The 19,083-nt window shown below is 51.9% G+C and overlaps 6 protein-coding genes across 6 annotated transcripts; 2 read left to right on the top strand and 4 right to left on the bottom strand.

Moving 5' to 3' along the window:
* Window positions 1-2,003: 2,003 nt before the first annotated feature.
* BDZ99DRAFT_467180 (uncharacterized protein) lies at window positions 2,004-2,631 on the bottom strand. The gene has a single exon (XM_033720964.1). It carries the CDS (start codon window positions 2,576-2,578, stop codon window positions 2,201-2,203), a length of 378 nt encoding a protein of 125 aa, XP_033571923.1. The 5' UTR covers window positions 2,579-2,631; the 3' UTR covers window positions 2,004-2,200.
* Window positions 2,485-4,583, bottom strand: BDZ99DRAFT_146284 (uncharacterized protein). The gene is made up of 4 exons (XM_033712740.1): window positions 4,069-4,583; window positions 3,213-4,012; window positions 3,132-3,152; window positions 2,485-3,078 (listed from the first exon to the last, which is right to left on the bottom strand). The coding sequence occupies exons 1-4, from the start codon at window positions 4,350-4,352 to the stop codon at window positions 2,684-2,686; spliced, it is 1,500 nt and encodes a 499-aa protein (XP_033571922.1). The 5' UTR covers window positions 4,353-4,583; the 3' UTR covers window positions 2,485-2,683.
* Window positions 4,564-6,628, bottom strand: BDZ99DRAFT_146301 (subtilisin-like protein). Its single transcript, XM_033712741.1, has 3 exons — window positions 5,545-6,628; window positions 5,106-5,490; window positions 4,564-5,055 (listed from the first exon to the last, which is right to left on the bottom strand). Exons 1-3 carry the CDS (start codon window positions 6,547-6,549, stop codon window positions 4,775-4,777), a joined length of 1,671 nt encoding a protein of 556 aa, XP_033571921.1. The 5' UTR covers window positions 6,550-6,628; the 3' UTR covers window positions 4,564-4,774.
* A 3,363-nt stretch (window positions 6,629-9,991) lies between these two features.
* BDZ99DRAFT_451492 (uncharacterized protein) lies at window positions 9,992-16,127 on the bottom strand (the record flags this gene model as incomplete). Its single annotated transcript, XM_033718214.1, has 6 exons — window positions 15,452-16,127; window positions 14,785-15,390; window positions 12,596-13,520; window positions 12,430-12,545; window positions 11,429-12,377; window positions 9,992-11,350 (listed from the first exon to the last, which is right to left on the bottom strand). The coding sequence occupies exons 1-6, from the start codon at window positions 16,000-16,002 to the stop codon at window positions 9,992-9,994; spliced, it is 4,506 nt and encodes a 1,501-aa protein (XP_033571920.1). The 5' UTR covers window positions 16,003-16,127.
* Window positions 16,128-16,226: 99 nt separating this feature from the next.
* Window positions 16,227-17,269, top strand: BDZ99DRAFT_543960 (RWD-domain-containing protein). The gene is made up of 3 exons (XM_033726803.1): window positions 16,227-16,305; window positions 16,362-16,436; window positions 16,535-17,269. Exons 1-3 carry the CDS (start codon window positions 16,239-16,241, stop codon window positions 17,080-17,082), a joined length of 690 nt encoding a protein of 229 aa, XP_033571919.1. The 5' UTR covers window positions 16,227-16,238; the 3' UTR covers window positions 17,083-17,269.
* Window positions 17,270-18,161: 892 nt separating this feature from the next.
* BDZ99DRAFT_467177 (uncharacterized protein) lies at window positions 18,162-18,881 on the top strand. The gene is made up of 2 exons (XM_033720963.1): window positions 18,162-18,381; window positions 18,446-18,881. The coding sequence occupies exons 1-2, from the start codon at window positions 18,335-18,337 to the stop codon at window positions 18,753-18,755; spliced, it is 357 nt and encodes a 118-aa protein (XP_033571918.1). The 5' UTR covers window positions 18,162-18,334; the 3' UTR covers window positions 18,756-18,881.
* The last annotated feature ends 202 nt before the right edge of the window (window positions 18,882-19,083 follow it).

Here is a 19,083-nt window from a genome sequence, read left to right as displayed (position 1 = left end):
GGTCCTTTTCGTGGATGGCTCCCCCGTCACACTTCCAAGGCGTGGTACTGCAAATGAGCGGCCCTTCGCCTAAAGACATGTCGCAGGTGACGTCGATGCCGAATTTGACGCAGCCGTGCAAGCGGTAGCCTCCAGTCTCTTGGTGGTTCGCATTGTTCGCACAGTTGTGGTAAGCTTCTTTAACCTTCGATTCGCAATCCGAGTCAAGTTCGTGTTCCGTTTCAGTCGAACAGCTCGTGTCCCACTCTATGTACGCAGAGTACTTGGTGGGAGCAAATCCAGTGGTATTTTTCCAGGAATCAAAAACCCACTTCTAACTTTTTGGTGTGATTGGTGACATGACTTCGTAGTTCATGCATAACTGATTGGCAACGTAGTTTGCCGTCTCTATTTGAAGTTGATTGGGGCAGGAGGGTCCACGGTCACAAATCTGTGGGTCTTGGTCGGGATCCGAGCAGGTAGTCTCAATGCCAAGTCGGACACAGCCTTCGGTATAGTTTCCACCTATTCAGAGTTAGTGAGTTACGGCAAATTATGATAGGACCGCCCTACCGCTGCCACTATTTCCTTTGCCTAAAGATATGTCAGCTGCGTCGTAGACTACACTAGTTTACGGCTTACAGTTGAGTACAGTAGCTTTGAACATGTCCTCGCAGTGGGCAAGGTTGTCCCCGAAGTGATGTACAGTTTCGTCCACACATCCCGAGTCCCAATCAACGAAGGAATGGTAAAGAATTCCTCCCTGCACCTGGTGGTCTTCGATCTTTGCCTTATTAGGGGTATAATCCAGGTTTTGAAGTTTTTTGCAGATACTAGCGGCGGCTTCATCAACGTGGTTTGGCTGAACAGATCCTCCATTGCAAGTTCCTATTTTATCAACGTTGCATAATAACTGTCCTTCTCCTGGCTTGTGGATTGTGGCCGTTGTTGTGGCCGTGGTTGGGTTCGACGTTCTAGAAGATGTGAAGGACGATACCGCGGTTGAAAAGCCGTCAGAACCGGATGAAGCATGGAACGAGAGTGCTCCAGATGAAGATATCGGATCTGTTGATAACGTGGTTGAAGGGAGAATGTTTGTTGTGTCCGAGCCTTGCGATGAAAGTGCGCTAGATACTGAAGTTTCAAAGGTGCTTGGACCCCCGATCGACGATATGGGCAGAATGCCAACAAAACCGGAGGTTCCGCCAAAGGGACCATCCGAACCTGTCGTTTGGCCTCGCTTCCAGAAGACTCCGTCCTGTGGTGTGGATTGAGAAAGCGTAGGGAAAGGTGAGGGCGTGGTCGATGAGCGTGAGTTTTCGAATAGCCGAAAGGGATTTGGAAGGCTACTGAAGCGCCAAACATCTATGTGTGTGGTGTCATGAAAGAAAGTCTGTTGGCAAAGTAGGATGAGGAATGCGATCTGATCATCATTAGTCTCTTTATGCGACCTGAAATATTCGCGGCCTTACTATGATTATTGCAATCCAGGACCATTGCAAATGACCTGGCATATTGATCTATGGAGCAGAGTCTGCGTGTCCCAGTTGGCCCAGTGATTTGGGAGACCTTCAAAGAAAGATGGCAATATTTTGAACCGTGATCTCCGGACTTACGACGAACCTGATATGAAAAGCGGTGAAAAATGGAATAATCCCAAAAAAATTGGCTTAGGAAGCTAGAAAACTCCGATAAGACTACTCATATATTAAATTAACATGTTGGAACCCGCGGCCCTTGAAAATGGACACATGGCTCAAAGCCTTCAAGGATTCACAAGCGGCTGATGAAACCTCTAGGGCAAAGTCCGCAGCGTAGTGGAAAACCAGGAGGATATCCTGAAACAGGAAGGATCAGAATAACAATTTGCATTGCCAATATTGTGGCATCCTGCGAAATGTTGGGGCGAAGCGTGTCGTAAACCGCGCCGCAAAACTGTCCTGTATTCTAGCATTGTTAGCTTGCGACGAGCGCACCGTTACATCGCCTCAATTGTTTGGTGTAGGGTTTGTTAGTAATTCGGAGCCTCTACTCAGTTACGTTGTGACCTAACGTATCAAGGCTCCGCGAAGGTTGCCAGGGTCACGTGATCGGCAACGTGTGCTGAAGATACCTCGAAGGAGGCGCAGAACGCCGGCGTAATAATAGGACATACTTCCTATCAAACACAAAAATGAACGATTCTAGTGTTTTCCAGCTGGACCAAGGGATCCAAACCCCCTCACGTGTCGCACCACGGGAAGAATCCGTACGCGACGCAGCCTTCCTGATGCCAGCCACCGGCCCCTGAATTTCTATCCCTATCATCACAGTCCTTCCACGTACTCATAAATACACTCTGCCAATCTCCCCCAAAGACCTCGTGACTGCTCTCGGCCGTGCATCCCTTTGTCCACCTAGCGCTAAACTCGTACACAGCGGCACTGTGGGTCTCTTTGCCCCAGCTCAGCTGGTCCTTGTCGGGGTCTGCGTACAGTGTCCGTACTGTGTTTTCAGCGGATTCCCATTCTGTCAGCGCCTTCAAAACGTATGATTCGTGGATCGCGTCGTAGCAGTTCCAGGCCGGGTTGCATTGGAGAGGACCTTCGCCTAACTTCATGTCACAGGTGACGTCAATGCCGAATTTGACGCAGCCTTCTGGGCGGTAGCCTCCTATAACCATGCGCGATTAGAAGAAGACAGGCCCGAAAGGAAATGGAATTACTCACTCACCAAATCCCCCGTTTGTGCAGTTATGGTAAGGCCCCGTTAGCATCTGCATGCAGTGCTCGGCATCTGCGTCAAGTTTGTGCTCCGTTTCAGCCGTACAGCTCGTGTCCCACTCCATATAAGCAGTGTATAGGGTCGGAGCACCCCATGCAGTAATTTTGGTTGTATTGCCCTCCCATCGTCCATCCTTGGGTGTGAATAATTCGTTGTTTTTGTAGTTCGAGTCGCACAACGACCGGGCGACGTAATCTACTGACTCGCTTTGGGCATCGGTGGGGCAAGCTCTCTTCTCATTACACACCAGTGGGCCCTCAGTAATCTTCGGTGGCGGAGAGTCCATACAGGTGGGCTCAAAACCAAGTCGTACGCACCCTTCGGTGTGGTTTCCACCTATTTAGAGTCAGCCAACGTCAGATGCGGCGATGTTACACATATTTTCTTACCGCTACCTTGATTATTTGGGCCTAATAAATATATATCAGTATCACCATTCGAGCGCTTATACAGCAGGTAGATAGACTTACAGTTGAATACCGTAGCTTTGAACATGTCCTCACAGACTGCAAGATTGTCATCGAAGTGGTGTCTGGTCTCACTCATACATCCCATGTCCCACTCAACGAAGAAGTTGTAGCTCACTCCTTCGTGAGCTCTGTAACCGTTGATTCGAGTATTATTAGGATAGAAATCCTTGTTTTGCAGTTGTGTGCATATTTCCTTGGCGGTTTCGTCGATGTGGTTTGGTTTGACAGATCCGTGTTGGCACGTGCTCATTTTGTCATCGTTGCATGATAGGGGGCCCTCTACAGGTTTATATGTCGGTTTGGGAGGTAGGCTCGGCGACATAGAAGATGTGATCGGAGTTGCCGCGGTCGATGATCTTAGTGATGAGAATGGCTTTGGCTGAGACGCTATGGATGCGGTGGAGGAAGCGGAGGACTTCGAAGACCTGGAAGATCTGGAGGACGCCGAGGACGTAGAAGGCGGAGCTGCTGCTGTTGATGATACTTGAAACACCAATGAATCCGGCGATTGGGCTGACTTTGACGGAGACGTGGTGCCTGACCTGGACGATATCGAGCTGGTGGAGGACGATAGTGCTATTGCTGACGTCGGGGTACAGGCGAGACCAAATTCACCATGGTCGAAAGCTGTAGCTATCAATGTCCCACTTGACATAATCGGAATCTCCGTAACATTGAGCGATGGGAAGCCCGAAGGTAGTGCAGTGGGAATGTCGGTCTGAAACGACACCAAAGAGCCCTCTCGTTTCGCATTTGCCAGAATATGGAGGCCTCGCTTCTCGAATTTGCTAGCGCAGATACTAATTAAAAAGGGTCAGTGAAGTTCTCTCTGGGATGAACATCATACATGATATACCCTTCTGGTGCCCGATTGTAGGCAGCATTGCAAGAGGTCGGTGGAGTATATTGGAGTTCATTCAAATCAGACGGCGTTACAGCTTGCCCTGGCTGATGTAACTCTCGTGAATGCCGTACGAGATACTGTTTGATTGACCTGGCAGAGAATACGTCACCTGGTTCTTCCTTTGCGACTGCCTCGAGAGACATGAAGTATGCAGCGAGACCAGCCTTAGATTGGTTAGTAAAAGAATGACCATATCGCGAAAGGTTAGAAGACCACAAAGCCAAGATATCAGCCATTTACCGTTAACTGTCACAGTTTGGGGTGCTTCAATATATTTCCAATATTTGGGGAATTGCAGTGAATGCGTTGTCCCTTTTTGAGTCCACTCCCGCGCTTCTTATTGGAGTTATTGCTCGATCCGGTTGTACCAAATCTCACATTGTGTCCAGTTTCTTTTGCGAAATATATCGAGGCACCCCAATCAGTGGCAAAAAAGTGTAAGTATACCGAAACCCTGCAATCCTCTCTGAGCCTTCGAGAGGGAGCTCGACTTACAACTTGGGGTGAAGCAAAGCTGGTGCCGAAAATAAACACCAAACCTCCAAATCCGGGGAAGGCCGAAGTTGTGCTCATCACACGAAATGCGGCATATATAGTGATTGAACCGGCTTGACCGTGTATATGCGGTGAGGTATGAATCGCAAGGGAACCGTCTGAATTAATTCCACCGACTGTAATTAGCTAGACGGCAGGACTTAGTACCTAGATATCCGGTCGGCTGGGGGATAGATTCCAAAGACCTTACCGCATTATCGTCGGTACCATGCATTGTCATGGCGTCCTTATGCAAAGGGACCAATTTCTGCCCTGCATTCAGATTCGGATTTCCGGAGTTGCCAGCCGCGACCACAATTGCGATTCCAAGATCGTCGCATCGCTGAATGAACTCTTTCATGATACTGCTAATGCCCCTGAAGTGCTTTGAGCCTTCCCGAATCCCTAATAGAATCGTCAGCATAGTGCTCTGTTACATATGATGAGATTATTACCGATACTAAGATTGACGACCGCTTTGCCTTTAAGATCTCGTTTACGGACATCGTTCATTATAATTCTGAAACTGTCTATCACCGCCCCCATTCGAAGTCCTCCGGCTCCTCCGAACTCCGGCACAGGCTCTTCGCCCGGGATTGGCGGTTTGTAGTTCGGATTTTTCATTTGATTGAACACCTTGATGAAGAATAGATCTGCATTCGAAGCTACACCACTCATGAGACCGGCCGCGATGCTCCCAACAAAGGTCCCGTGCCCGACAGCATCTTGGGATTTGTATCTGTCTGTCATATCTTCTGGGGCATGCAGACTGGTCGAAATGCCTCTTAGGCTAAATTTATTCGGCACAACATATTGTTGGATACGGCTCATATCGAATTCCTAATAACAATATTATTATATGAGGACAGTGAAATAGCAGAGCGCTTTTCTTACCCCACCAGTGACTAAGGTTGGTGTAAAGCCGCTATCCACGACGTAGATGGTACTGCCTCTGCCGAGGGACGGATCAAAGATATACGAATTCGGAATATTTCCAGGAAGCGCTTGTGATATCATACTTAGGTGGTTGATTGGTGATGTGACTCGAGAAGGCTCCCACCTTCTTTCGATAAGATCGGGGTTAGGAGGATAGTTGCCTTCTTCAGCCGCTCGTTCTACACGTAGATGCCCTGCTTTGTCTCCAAGAGGGATAACGCCCTTCATGTCGATTTCTCCATCTCCGGTTCCAGGGTCGTTCACGAAAACACCTTCGATGAAGGGATATTTCGTACTATCCATCAATTCTTTGGCTTTGGTCTCATTCATATAAGTATAATAAAATGGCCATTCAACTTCTGGAAATTCGCTACGCTCGGAGATATCGCCAGAGTTGTTGTCTAAATCTGTCGTAAAGTTTAAAAATGTGTCGTAATCCGTGCCAAACTTAGTCATGATGAAGTAGTCCTGGGCTGCGGCAGTCGGTGTGTGAGAAGACGACGAAGAGGAGCTTGATGAGCTAGTAGTTGTAGATGCCGTCGCAGACTGCTGGGTGCTTGCTAAGGAAGTCGAAAGGGTTGACTGCAGCGCGGTGGACGCTTGAAGTGATGTGCGTCCCCCTGAAGTAGGTAGAGTTGTAAATGGAGCACTGGTCGGCGTTGGAACGCTTTCAGTTGGCAGCTCGTCTTCGGGTACCAGGTCCTTGAGTGCTTCCAGATTTGGAATCTCAAGGCCGAGCCCACCCTTTGGCTTCGGCACGTTGGTGTTCAAGAGGTCTTTTAGCTGCTTCTTTACGTCGTTGATGAGATCAGGAGGGCCGCCTTTCTTGAGGGCATTCATCAGGTTTTTGGCGCCGTTGACGACATTAGACATATGCTTTGCTTCCAACCATGCGCTTTTGAGGAGGGGGCCTATTTCTGGTGGCCCGGTCCCCGGTATTGGGCTCTTGAATTTTGCGTCCATAGACTTGAGGTCGTTGGAGAACTCGGAAGAGAAATCATCGGTGAGGCCGTTGACTGTATGCGCGAAGTCTTGTGCGACTAGGACTAGTTAGCAACGTGCACAATGTGGTTGCGCAAAATAATGAATGGAATAATCAAGAAAAGTATACTTACATCCGTCTACAAGGTTGAATTTACTGGTGATTGCAGCGTCGTCGAAGTTATCTGTAGTGCCTTTCACAAAAGGCCCTGTGTCTTTCACAATGCCTGCGACTCCGTCTCCTGCCTTCCCCGCAGTGTCGGCCAAGCATTTGATGGCGCCAAACAGGCCTCCACAGTTGGATTTCTTCTTCTTCTCTTTCCCTCCTGGCTTGGCTCTAATACCATTGCCAAGGTCAGTCTCTTTGGTGAGTCCGGGTGGGATAGGCATGTTGGCTCCTCCAAGGATGACGCCGGAAGGAGACATCTCAATCTTGTCGACCTTGGTGGCGGACGGGAGTATGCGCGGAATTGCGAACGGGAATGGGAGAATTACAAATTCTTGATCGTCTACGACAACATCTACTTCTTTCGCGAGGTCGGAGAAGTTTCCATATGTCGGGGCCGGATTAGCTGTCATGGTTGCTCCCGGGCAGGATAGTGGTTGGGGTGCTGTGCCGGTCACGCTGAGGGGTATAGTGACTGTGCCGCACACCACCAGCGTTGGCCCAATTACGATGTCACCGCCACTTGTTTGGGTAATCGTTCTGGTCTTCGTCTCGAACGGATAAGTGTTAGAACCTACGACAATCTCGGGTCCTTGAGGCACGGGTGTGAGTTGGATGGTCGAGGTTTGGATGGAAGTAACGGTCGCAGTGACCTGGACAGTAGAAGGTGGGATGTTAGCGCCGGAGCCAGCGGAGCCGCCCGTATTCTGATTGGTTGAGGATACCGAAGCGAAGGAAGTTGAACCGGAGGTCGTGGTGGAAGAGAGAGCGGCTGTTTTGTCTGAAGTTCCCGATGAAAGTTCCGATGTGAATGTGCTCGATACCGAAGTTCCATACGACTGAAACGTGCTAGTACTCCCGATTGATGATGATATGGGTCCAGTGGAGCCGAAGAGGCCAGAGGTACCACCAAAGGGACTATCTGAGCCAGTCACGGGGCCTTCTCTCCTCCAAAGAATTCCTTCCTGACGTGCCGAGAAAGAGATCGTAGGGAAGGGTGAGGTATTTGACGATGGTCGAGAATAGTGAAATAGGTTCACGGGGTTTGGAAGGTTGTTGAAGTATCCGAGGTCTACCCAAGTCGAATTACGGAAGACAAGCTGACGGAAAGCGATTAAGAGGGCTGAGACCTGCGAAAATTAGCATCTGTATATGGAGGTGGTCGCGGACTTACTAGGAGTATGCCCGTCCAGGACCATCTCAAATGGCCTGACATACCGATTGATGCGTGGATATTACGTACCCAATACTCTCAGTAGTGACTCTATTGTAGCCGAAAGAGAAAGAGAAATAGATCAAAGAGCAGCAACTTGCGAAGAATGACCTTTGTGTATTGTAAGGGCGACCACTTATATTTATACTACCGAATTGTCAATGTGCTTAAAGGACACATGGCGCCTTGCGATCCAGATTCGACTTTTTTTTTTTGATATATTTGCGGCGATGGAGTGCGTGGAGCCAGATACAACGTTGTAGGCGATGCTCGCAGTGCGGCACAAGATCAGGATGTATTCCCGAATCAAAGAGGAGCCAAACCTGGGTTTGCACAGCCGATACTGAGGCTCCTGCGGATGCATCGCATGGGTTTCTGGCAACAAGGGGATGAAGATGTCGGCGCGTAGCACTAAGCGATCGCGATTTTGATCCGTGCAATACCAGATTGGGAGATAGAACGATGCCCCATTCGTCAAGTCGCTCGCCTTGAAACAAACTGCAGATAGACTGTAGTACGTGTCTAGCTTGCGTGTGGCTTGGGTAGTATGCTTGAAACCTGGATTTGCCGCTCGTGACTGTGCCGCGAACGTGACTAGACAACATCGGCCCCCGGGAGGTCCTAGGATCTAGGAGACATTCCACCGAGACGTAGACCATTCGCGGCGCAGGTGGCATCTGCATGTATCGCGAGACGATTGTTAAGGCGAAGTGCATGCGCTGCGGTCGCGCCGCAAATCTGTCCATAAGGCATTCTTGACATACGGCGTGTTCGTTAAGGGAGGGCCCATTGTCTCTAGCATATTAGCATGCTAGATCTAGTTAGCGGTTTAAGGATAAGATTTGCAGCACTAGAGTGTGCAGGAGGGGGGAATAATGGGACACAGTATAAGCTGATACAGATCCTCCATGGATAAAAATCACCGTACGCTGGCAACGCAACAAATACCAAAGTAGGCGAAAGAACTACATCGTCCTTACCATACTCACAGTACCTTAAATTAAACGTCCCTGGTTCCATTAGCGTCGTTTAGACCAAGAGAATGAAAAGGAAACTGTAGCTCCCTCATACATTCACCTTAAGCTTTCCGCCCCGTCTGGGGCTATACCAACTTTACCGCGCCGGCACCGGTTCTCAACATTGGCAACCACGGAGGTCCTACGCTGTTGCTTCCTAAAGGGCTGTTCACCACACAATGCGCTGGCTTAATCCTTTAACAAGCTGTTAACACCGTGCTAACACTCTGTAAACACGCCCGTATGCTGTGGATTTGATTAGGAAGCAACACGTTGGATCCACGATGTTTGCGCCTATAGGAGGCACGGTAAGGAACACCCCAACCCTTCCCTCCCTCCCAACACCCGTCTCCAAAACCCCATACTTCCTCTGCCCTCACTCGTCGCTCAGACCCTCTCCCACCCTACTTCACGAACACAATGCCCTTCTCTTTAGTCTTCGACATCATCCGCTTCACCCGCTTCGGGCTTCTGCTAGAAAGTGTCCCTTGCTACGGCATGACGTCCTGGATCCGGTTCTGGAACTGAAAAATTATAGCATGGAGGCTCAGCACGACGTCGTTCTCGGAGGTGGAAGGTAGGAGATGGCGGATTGATGACGGGGTGCGGAGGGAACTGAAAAAGATGGCCGAAGATTCGTGGAGGCGAGAAGCAGAAAGCCGGGACAAGGACCAAGATGGATTGAGGAACTTATGCAAGCATACGGCCTCGCAGATGCCAGTTTTAGGAGACGGGGGATAGATCTCAAGGGAGCGGCATGTGTGCCGAGTACAAGAGACGAGGGATATCAAATGACAATTCTTCGAGAGGTATCTCGCTGTGAAAGAATGAATATCAAACAACCCACCAAAACCCCATTTCCAAGTGTATACGAAGTTTTCGCCGCCAACATCAGCCAACGCACCTGAAATCAAGTCTCCACCCGTAGACGCCCCCGCCCATCCCTCTGAACCCCGGTTATGTGTTCCGAATCTAATCAATCAATCCTCGTAGGGTGTCCCATGATCCCTTATTTCCTACCCGAAAAGCTCACTGCCCCTTCCGCCCCAACCCCCTCCTCCCACTCCTCCACTGCATAACCGTCGGATCCACAAACTCCTCCGTGTCCTCTTCGAACCGCTCATTGCCGAGCATGATAATCTTGACCGTGTTCCCAAAGCCCACCGCTACGGCACGTTTACCTAGCCGCGCAATCGGGCCTGGGTTCGAGACCCACAGCTGGTCGTCCTGCTGCGAGGCCTCGCCTGCATCTGGGAAGAGCGGCGTCGTGAGCAGTTCACCAACGCTGGTGAGAGTCCAAGCTTCCCACTCGTCGGCTGTGTCGAGTTCAATGTGCTCGTCAGGGTTGGGCTCGGTGTGGGAGGTGGGTGTTGGGAGGGAGGAGAGATCGGTGGCCGGTTTGTTGCTGCGGTGTTTGAGTGCGTTGCTAGGAGCGTCTGAAGTCTGTTCAAAGTAGCCTGTGTCAGCACCGGACGTAATTGAAGACGGCGCTAGTGTTGACGGCCGTTTTCGTATGCCGATGACGGATTGCGCGTGTGTCGCCTCCCAGATGCCAGGGTTGTGTACCCAGTGAAGGGCCTCCCGCGCGCTGTCTAAGCCTTCGCAGGCCCGCGTCTCGTTCTCCGACGATGAGCGAAGACAAATCTGCGAGTTTGACGAGTCGTCGATGGAGAAGGTGTGCATGATCAAGAGACGAGTCTCGATTTCCGTGTACACGATCGAAAGCGAGTTGATGGTGGTAGCTCCGCACGAGCATGAGTTTCGGTGTGAATGTAGGACTCTGAGAGTGTTCGGTTTCACATGCCTAGTCCTCACCGTGTGGACGATGGAACGGCTGTGGAAGTCGAATACATCCACTTCGCACTGCCGGACGGCAAATACCAGACCGAGGCTTGAGACTGTCAAGATGGACTTGATCTTCGATAGCTTTCCGGCGTCGGATAGTCGCGGTCCAAAATTGGGCAGTGTCTCCGAGCTCCATTCATTACTGGAGGATTTTGTGGTTACGTGTAGTTGCCCGTTTCTAGAGGCGCTTATGATGTTCATTCTCCCTTTGGCGCAGCAGAGCAAGGATGTTGAGATGATTTTGCTCTGGCTAATTTGGTGACTCTGTTGTTGGGACGAACGAAGGTCAAGATCTGTTAGACATCCATCGGGCGTGACAAATAAGAGGCTCAATCTCTCATGCTCTGTCGTATCCATAGAAGCAAATGAAAAGAAAACGGGTATTTGGCCCCTCAGTGGAACCTTTGTCGACTTGAAGAATCGTCGATCCACAAGACTCCAGAGCGCCGCTTGGCCGTAGTCTGTCAATAGTGCGAGGAACCTTCCACTGTCGTCGATCGTAGTTCCTATGATAGGCCAAATCGGGGGTGTTGCTTTTGCCGTCTTGATGATCAGTTGGGAATATCCCCTCGATCTATCGTGGTACCAAATGCACGTGGAGCGATCCAAGCTGATACTCACAATGTGTCCTCTGCCACATGACGTAAGTCGAATGATATCCAAGCCGTGCGAAGCTGGAAGTGTTCTGACAGCTAGCGAGTGCGCGTCCTCACCATCCTCCACATCATCTGGTAACTCATTCGACAGGAGGAAGTTAGTTAGGAGAGTGACGAGTGCTATTGTGAAGCCAACCGCAAGCGCAACCGGGAAGAGATGTTGCTCTGCCATCTGACGAATTATGGACAGAAACGATGTGGGTTGCGGCCGTGCTTCTCTGCCATCGGCACCCTTCAGCACAATAAGTACCGGATCATACACCCGGGCGACAAAGCTGTACGCGTTTGGCTTGAAAAACTGAATGAATTCCTTGGCTGTGTCGTGATCCTGCATCCTTAACCATTCCGCTGGCGTACGCGCTTGGTTGATAGGCGGCTGCGGTCGCACCGTGTGAGACGCACGAGATGTATTTACCGAGTCCCTGGTAGCAAGAGCGTATTCAATGAGGCGGCCAAAGGAGATTGGCTGATTGGCGCTGTCAAAGAAATGCCAGTTCAGCATAAGGACGAAGGACACAATTGCGACAGATCCTGCCAGCCGCGTTTGGATGGGGATCTTGCGTACAATCAGCGCTCCGAGCCAGTGTTGCTGATCGTGCTTTGGGTTCTTTGTCGGTTGAGAAATGTTGACTCTGTCGAGCGAATCCTGAAGCTCGAGCCTTCTCACGTCAACACTCAAAACAGCGAGGAAGAATGTTAGGTGGAATACGAAATCAAAGACCAGTGCCACAGCAGCAAATGCACAAAACGCAGCGACGCCAGGAGAGACGACCCGTGAGAGCAGCCACAAAAGCACGAGATTTTGAAGGGTTTGTGCAAGTGACAGATGCCCAACCTCGCCAAGTGCATTGCCAATGCGATGAACTGTAGGCATTTCGGGAGGATTTGATAACACCTCATTTATCAATCGGAAGCTTAATCCTTCATTAGTGATGGAAGATGGGTTTGAAGGATATGTGCACCTACATGTTATCAAGGCCGATGACGAGAACTACGAAAGGATACGCCTCTCGAGGGATGTGGGCTAGGTTGATCTTGAGCATTCCACAGATCGTAAAGCTGGCAAGAATAGCAGCAGACATCTAAACAGCATGAGTATCACGTCATTAGGGGTGAAAGTCGCTTTACATACCTTGCAGATTACTGTTATTGCTAGACCAAACCTGCTGGTGACAGCTCGCATCTTCCCGAGGCTAGCTAGTACATACAAGGCCATTAGTCCATAGACTAACGCCAGGAAAATGTCATCGGATATAGTCATAGGCCTGAAGCGAAATTCATAAAGTTGGCTCGCTGCCACCGTGCCAGTCTCAGGATATAACGACCATTGATCTGATAGATCTTTAGCCAGTGCCGTCAACCGGGCTTCCCAAGTCTTTTGAATGCCGAACTTGGTCAGATCAAAGGCAGTAATCACAAGCGCATCTGCAGCCTGTAATTTACCGTCTTTGAAGACCTTGCCAGCAAATATAGAGCTTGGCCGTAGGGTGAAATTAAGATAGGTCTGCTGGCCCATCTTTCGGTTGATGGTAGACAGGATGTCGGGATCAGACTCCAGTGCAGCCGAAGAGCAGTTCCAAAGCATCAGAGGCGAGTGAAAGGCCCAAGAGACGTTCCGGGAGGGTGGGGCACACAGGTCGTGCGGTGTACTCTCTGCGTCGTCGGATACTGGGAGGCGGTCCAAGCCGGGGTGGTCCTCGGATCCAAATCCATCTGCAATAAGCGCATTTTGAACGCGCAATGCTTGTCGCAAGACGCGGAGGTCCAAAGCTTTCATGTAATCCCCATGCATCCATACTTGTCGCATTTCCACATCGGCCTTCGCGTTGGGCCCGCCCCGGAACTCGGTGGTGGAGGTCCACACATGGTGGGGTATGTTATGTGGACCGGGAAGGCTGGATCCGGCATTGAGGAAAAGCACGGGGTAGCAGAGCAGCACGGCGATTGCAACGGAGAGGAGGATAGAGAGCAGCCAATGGCGCGCGGTCGCCGTTCCATGGCGCTGGAAGGCGAGGCGGAGGGGATGGGTCTGGGAGAGCTTCGGGGGCTCGGTGGTACTTTTCACGCGGGCGCGTCAACATGTGGCCTGTGAGACGCACAGAGGGGCGCAAGGGAGCGATACTCACCCACGGAACGGGTACAGAAGATACCAGATCATGCCAGGTCGACCAGGGCGCGCGGGCAGAGAGGCGGCAGCATGGACGGCGGCGCAAGATACAGCCTGGGCTGCGGAGGAGCGGCGGCCGGAGGCTCAGTTATGTACATAGGTAGAGGGCTTCGAGGGGCGGCGTGACTCTGGCGTGACTGCTGGCGGGCGGAGCAGGAGCTCGGGGAGGATCTGGACGAGGCCGAGGAAAGACGCGGAGGGCATTCGCGAGAGATATCTGGAGAGACGGCATGCAGAGACGGGTGGCTTGGCGAGTGGTGGAGCTGTTGCTGTTCGGCGGGCTCAGTCGCCAGATGGCGATCTAGACTTGCGCCCGCCTGAGGGCCCAAGGCCCGCTCGAGTGGCACAGCGAGGGCTTCGAGGCCGGTGACGTCTGATGCGGCGGGATCCACGGCAAGGTTCGTGGTGGAGCTGTGGGAGGATGCCTGCCACATCACCTGAGAACTGCCCTTCTTCGCGTCTCCTGCCCACCCACAGTCGGTGCCGTGGGCGGGTCTCAACACCTCCTAACTTGTTCCTGGCCGTGTTCTGGCGTGTCGGCCTGCGATCGACGCCATCCCTGCCTGCAGCGCCACACTCCCGCCATCGGGCTGAAGCCAGCTCCGTCCTCTGCTGCCCAAATGTGGAGATGGCGAGCCGCAGAGAAAGATCCGGGGCGACAATCATGCCCTGCCGGAGATGGTGACAACCATCGCATCTATGACTGGGCAGGGTCGAGAGCTGTCGTCCGCTGTGCGACGGGAGAGACACGAGAGCAGGCATGTGTTGGCGAGCAAGACAAAACACCATGCACGTTATGTCGAGAATGCAATTCTACAAATGGCATCTGCCCTGCGCAGGGGGGCTGGAAAGGCCCGAGTATTACCCTCGTGCACCGATGACCGTTAGAGTCTGCCTACCGCCAATATTGGATTTTGTGCCTCTATTTGCGTCTGTAGATGACTTCCCCTGACTTCCCTGGAACCCATCATCATACCCTTGGACTCAGTGTTGCACTCAGCGTGGAGGTGCCAGAGTCCGTCTCTATGTTGGCCGCTGCTACCAGACAGCCTCACCGGACGCCCTCTGCGACCCGAAGAATGTAGACCTTCCTGCCCATAGACATGAGACTGGGAGACGTAATTCTTTCCGTTCAGGAAACGAATACTCTTCACGTGTCGTCCATCTCCTCGTTGTCACTCCCATCTTCGTCTTCCCATCCCTCCTCGTCCCCGTCTTCTCCTTCTACGTAAGGCCCCAGCGTCTTTTCCAGCTCTTGCACCAGCTCCTCTGCATGCTCCTTCAGCCTCTCATCCTCGTAATCAAGCAACCGAAACAGCTTCAGACTGTTCTGTAGCCAGTCCATGCTCGTGCGCATAACCGATGTGGCCGTTTTGTTTTCCTCTTCCGACTCGGCCGCCATCTTCCGCTTCTCGCCCATCAGATGCAGACACCAACCCCCAAGATACCATGCCTCAACACTGCCATCATCTTCCCCCACCAACCGCTCCAGCACCTCGATCGCCTCGTCCTCCATCTCCGCTTCCATCAATAATCGCGCCAAGCTGATCCTGGTTGGGAATTCAGGGACCTTTGGATCTTCGGGATCCAGATCCTTCCACACATCCAAACTCCTCATTAACGCCGCCCGCGCATCTTCCAGCCTCATCTGTGAAATCCGCACCGACGCGAGTGTCTGCAGCGCTTCTGGGTTATTCGGCGCAACCAGCAATGCTTCTGTGACTAGCGCCTCGCATCTCGCTTCGGCATCTTCTTCCCATCTGTTGATAGCCTATATTAGCATACCCCCTAAACCATCCCCGAACATGTGGTGAAACTTACGACAGATCCGTCATATAAACCTCGGCAACCCCACACAACGCATCCGCCAACTTCCTCTTCTTCTCATCCGCCACCTCCTCCGCCTCCTTCCCCCTCTTCCCCTCTAACCCCCCAATCTCCCGCCGCAACGCCACCGCTCCTTTCTCAAACCACCCCACGCTCTCCGCGCCCCCCTCCTCGCACAGCTGCGCCAGCCATAGGAATTTCTCGGCCCCGCCGCCTTGTGCTTCGGACAGCTCACCCGCAGGATCTAGCGCCGCAGCTCTTAAGAAGAGCTCGCGCGCGGTATCCACCTCCCCCAGTTCTACGTTTATTTCGCCGAGAAGTGTTAGGGCGGGGAGCGAGGCGATTGTGGGGGTAGAGGTCCGCTGGAGGATGGAGAGGGCGCGCTGGGCGCTGTTGAGGGCGAGCTCGGGTTGGGAGGTTTGGAGGGCGGCGGTTGCTTCGGCAAGGAGAGTTGCGGGGGATGGAAGGGGTTTTTCTTTCTTGGAGGTGCCGTTCGGGTTTTTTCTGGAACGTTTGGAACGGTCTTGAGGTTTTGTCTTCGCCATGGTGCGTGTGTGGTGTTTGAAACTTGTGGATCTGGAGGGTTGTGTGGGGTTAGTTCTCCGTCCAATGTCTATAGTGTGGGATCCAGATTTCGTATTAATGGTCGAGTGTGAGGAGTAGTAGCTCGAATCTCAAGTGATGAAATTCAAAAATTTCGAGAGGAGTGGTCCGAGCTTTCTCGAAACAGCCCCACCTCATCGTTCAAGCTCCGCAACCACCAAAACCACAGCTATACGCCATGGGCATAGAAGAGCAAAAAGAGGAGCGGGAAGTCCTCGACTCCATCTTCCCGGAAGAAATCACCGGTGAAAATGCCCCATACCGCCTTCATGCGCGAATAAATCACTAATAACTACACCAGACATCTCCGAGACCGAATACCGCATCTCCATCCTCCTCGACGTAACCAACGAAGATGGCGACGACTCCGAGCCTCGTGCGTCCAGTCCAATTCCCCTACCACACCCTCCCCCCTATCTCCACCCCATCCTCGAATAAGCCTAGAACAGCGCAACCCAAGCTAACCCCGGCCAGCAACCCTCCTCCTCCGCATCCAATACCCCCCAACCTACCCCGACTCCGCGCCCCTCCTCGACATCTCCGCGCCCCCCAACGCGCCCAAACACAAGTTCCTCGACATCTCCAGCGACCGCGCCACCCTCCTCGCCGCCCTGACGCCCACCATCGAGGAAAACCTCGGCATGGCCATGGTCTTCACGCTCTACTCCTCGCTCAAAGACAGCGCCGAGCTGCTGATCGCCGAGCGCCAGGCCGCCGCGCAAGCGCTGCGCGACGTCGAGGCCGCGGAGGCCGAGGAGGCCGAGAACGCGAAGTTCCACGGGACGCAGGTTACAAGAGAAAGCTTCTTGAAGTGGCGGGAGGGGTTTCGGCGGGAGATGCGCGAGCGCGAGGAGAGAAGGGCGGAGGAGAAGGAGGCGGAGGATAAGAAGAAGAGGGTCAAGGAGGAGAAGAGGATGACGGGGAGGGAGTTGTGGGAGGGGGGGTTGGCGAAGGGGGGGGAGGAGGAGGAGGAGGGCGGGGATGGGTTGGAGGGGGTCGAGAAGCTCAAGATCGAGGCGTGAGGGGGGGAGGGGGTGCGTATGGCGCTTTGGGGCTTTGGTTGGTTAGATATGGGGCAAAAAGGTCACGGCATCGCTATTGTTGGTAGGCTGGCCCTTCCGTGTGGGTACAGCATGTAAAGGTTAAGGGCATGTATCTGAAAGAAGCTAACGTTGAAGGTCTCATTTGGCCTTACAGTGTCTTACCAGAGGTCTAGGCACACTCGCTCGCCATTTTTTGAGGGGCTTCAGCACATTGAAAGACATCCGATAATATATAAAGGCCTTCAGGGCTTAAAGCAAAGCGGTTTCATGCGCTTACAGTCGGCCTACTTGGCCCCTTTTTGTGGTGATCCAGCACATCAACATACTTCTGGAAGAAATCAGAAGACGATCTGCCCAAACTTGTGTCCTAGTGCTGTAATTTTCGAATTCTCTCAAGCTTCTTCTATGTTCCCTTCCTTCAGATCTTCTTTCACAATATCTCCATTTCTTGCCTGCTGGCCATCAGAATAGTATAGTGTATATTGACGAGGGCCGGCATAAGCCTCTATCTTGTAAGGTCCCTGAAGCTGCGTTGATCAACCGGATACCCTCGTTTCTCTGCGCTTATTGCCGCCCTCGACTCGTGTCAGATTTTCCGTCGCCTTTCGAATCTCCGTTCTCGGCTTTCGCTTCTGAAACAAGATAAGCTTTCTTAGCTTGAACAGCGGCTGGAGACGATTGATGCAAAAGAACGTGCTCCTTTATCCCTTGAGAGTAGCCGTAACGATAGGAACGAAGAACGCTCTTCTACACTCTTGGAGATTGACAATACTTTGACCGACTACGGTATGTGTACTCCCTTTAGACTAAATCGGCTATGACGCGGAGAAAAAAGCTTCAATCTAACGTGTTGGCAGACAACTTTGTGAACAGAACCGGTCGAATGCGTGATCGAAGGACTCAAGGGCGTGAGCAACTAGTCGCATTGGCCGGGGGAGCGGTAATTGGATATCCGCCGGGGGAATGTGCTGGATGTGATAAAAAAGAAAGGGGGGGGGTTAGATTCAGCGGCGGAGAAAGGGTGCGGTGCTGTTGAGCTTGATAAATTTGGTACGACTGCCTTACTTCCATCTTATGATATTGCTTTTTTTCCTGTTCGAGATATATATAGTGTCAGTGGTTCTGACTTCGAAACGTGTACTCCAACGAGAACGGCTTCAGTCCGCCCATGGTGCCTGCCGACACGGTAGCCTACCTGCACAAGATGTCATAGTATGCCCGGCGCAAAAGCATGTCAGTGGGCATAAAAGACTACGTGGTAAGCCGTCGGTATACATAGTAAGACATCTCCTTGTATGAGTACAATTTCATCATTGGAGCTACCTTGCTGACCGTGTTGCAGTAAGCCAGATTTCATTCTCAAGGGTTTCATCTCACCTTATATATACCCCCTTCACAGCATTCTGTTTGTTGATTACATCATTGCAGCGAGATCCTTCACGACCTATTCGCCGCCGTCGACTTCGCCATATCTGAAGAATCCGTGCAATCCTCAAACTGCATCGCGTACTCTAATTTCACGTCCTTCAAGCCCGTCTTCGAGGTCAAATGCCCCGACTACACCTACAGTGGCCGCTGGACTCCGACAGCGTCGCCCTAGACCCTCAACTGTTCCGCCTTTCGAACAAGAACTTTCCCAATTTGAAGGATGAGAAGTTGAGGCAGAAATTGTGTAACCTGGAGGAGCCGGGCGTGACACTAATGGGCCCGTATTTAGGGGATCAATATGGTGATTAAGACGTTGGATTTGGATGGATGGTTTATGTTTTTGTGATGGGAGGGTGGAGAGGACGAGGACGGTGGATGTTGGGGAGAGGTGGAGGGGTGCGGAGGGGAGGTGACAGCGATGAGAGGGGCTACTAATCAACGGACGAAATTTTGGACGGAGTAGTTTAACCGGTACAGCACTTCGTACTCTGTCAAGGATTTAAATCTAAACCGGAATTGCTACAAACTTGCTTCGCTTTTATTCTTTAAAAT

The sequence above is a fragment of the Mytilinidion resinicola genome (assembly GCF_010093595.1).
Source record: "Mytilinidion resinicola strain CBS 304.34 unplaced genomic scaffold BDZ99scaffold_20, whole genome shotgun sequence".
In the NCBI taxonomy this organism is placed as follows: Eukaryota; Fungi; Ascomycota; class Dothideomycetes; order Mytilinidiales; family Mytilinidiaceae; genus Mytilinidion; species Mytilinidion resinicola.
This window is presented reverse-complemented; position numbering and strand designations above follow the sequence as displayed.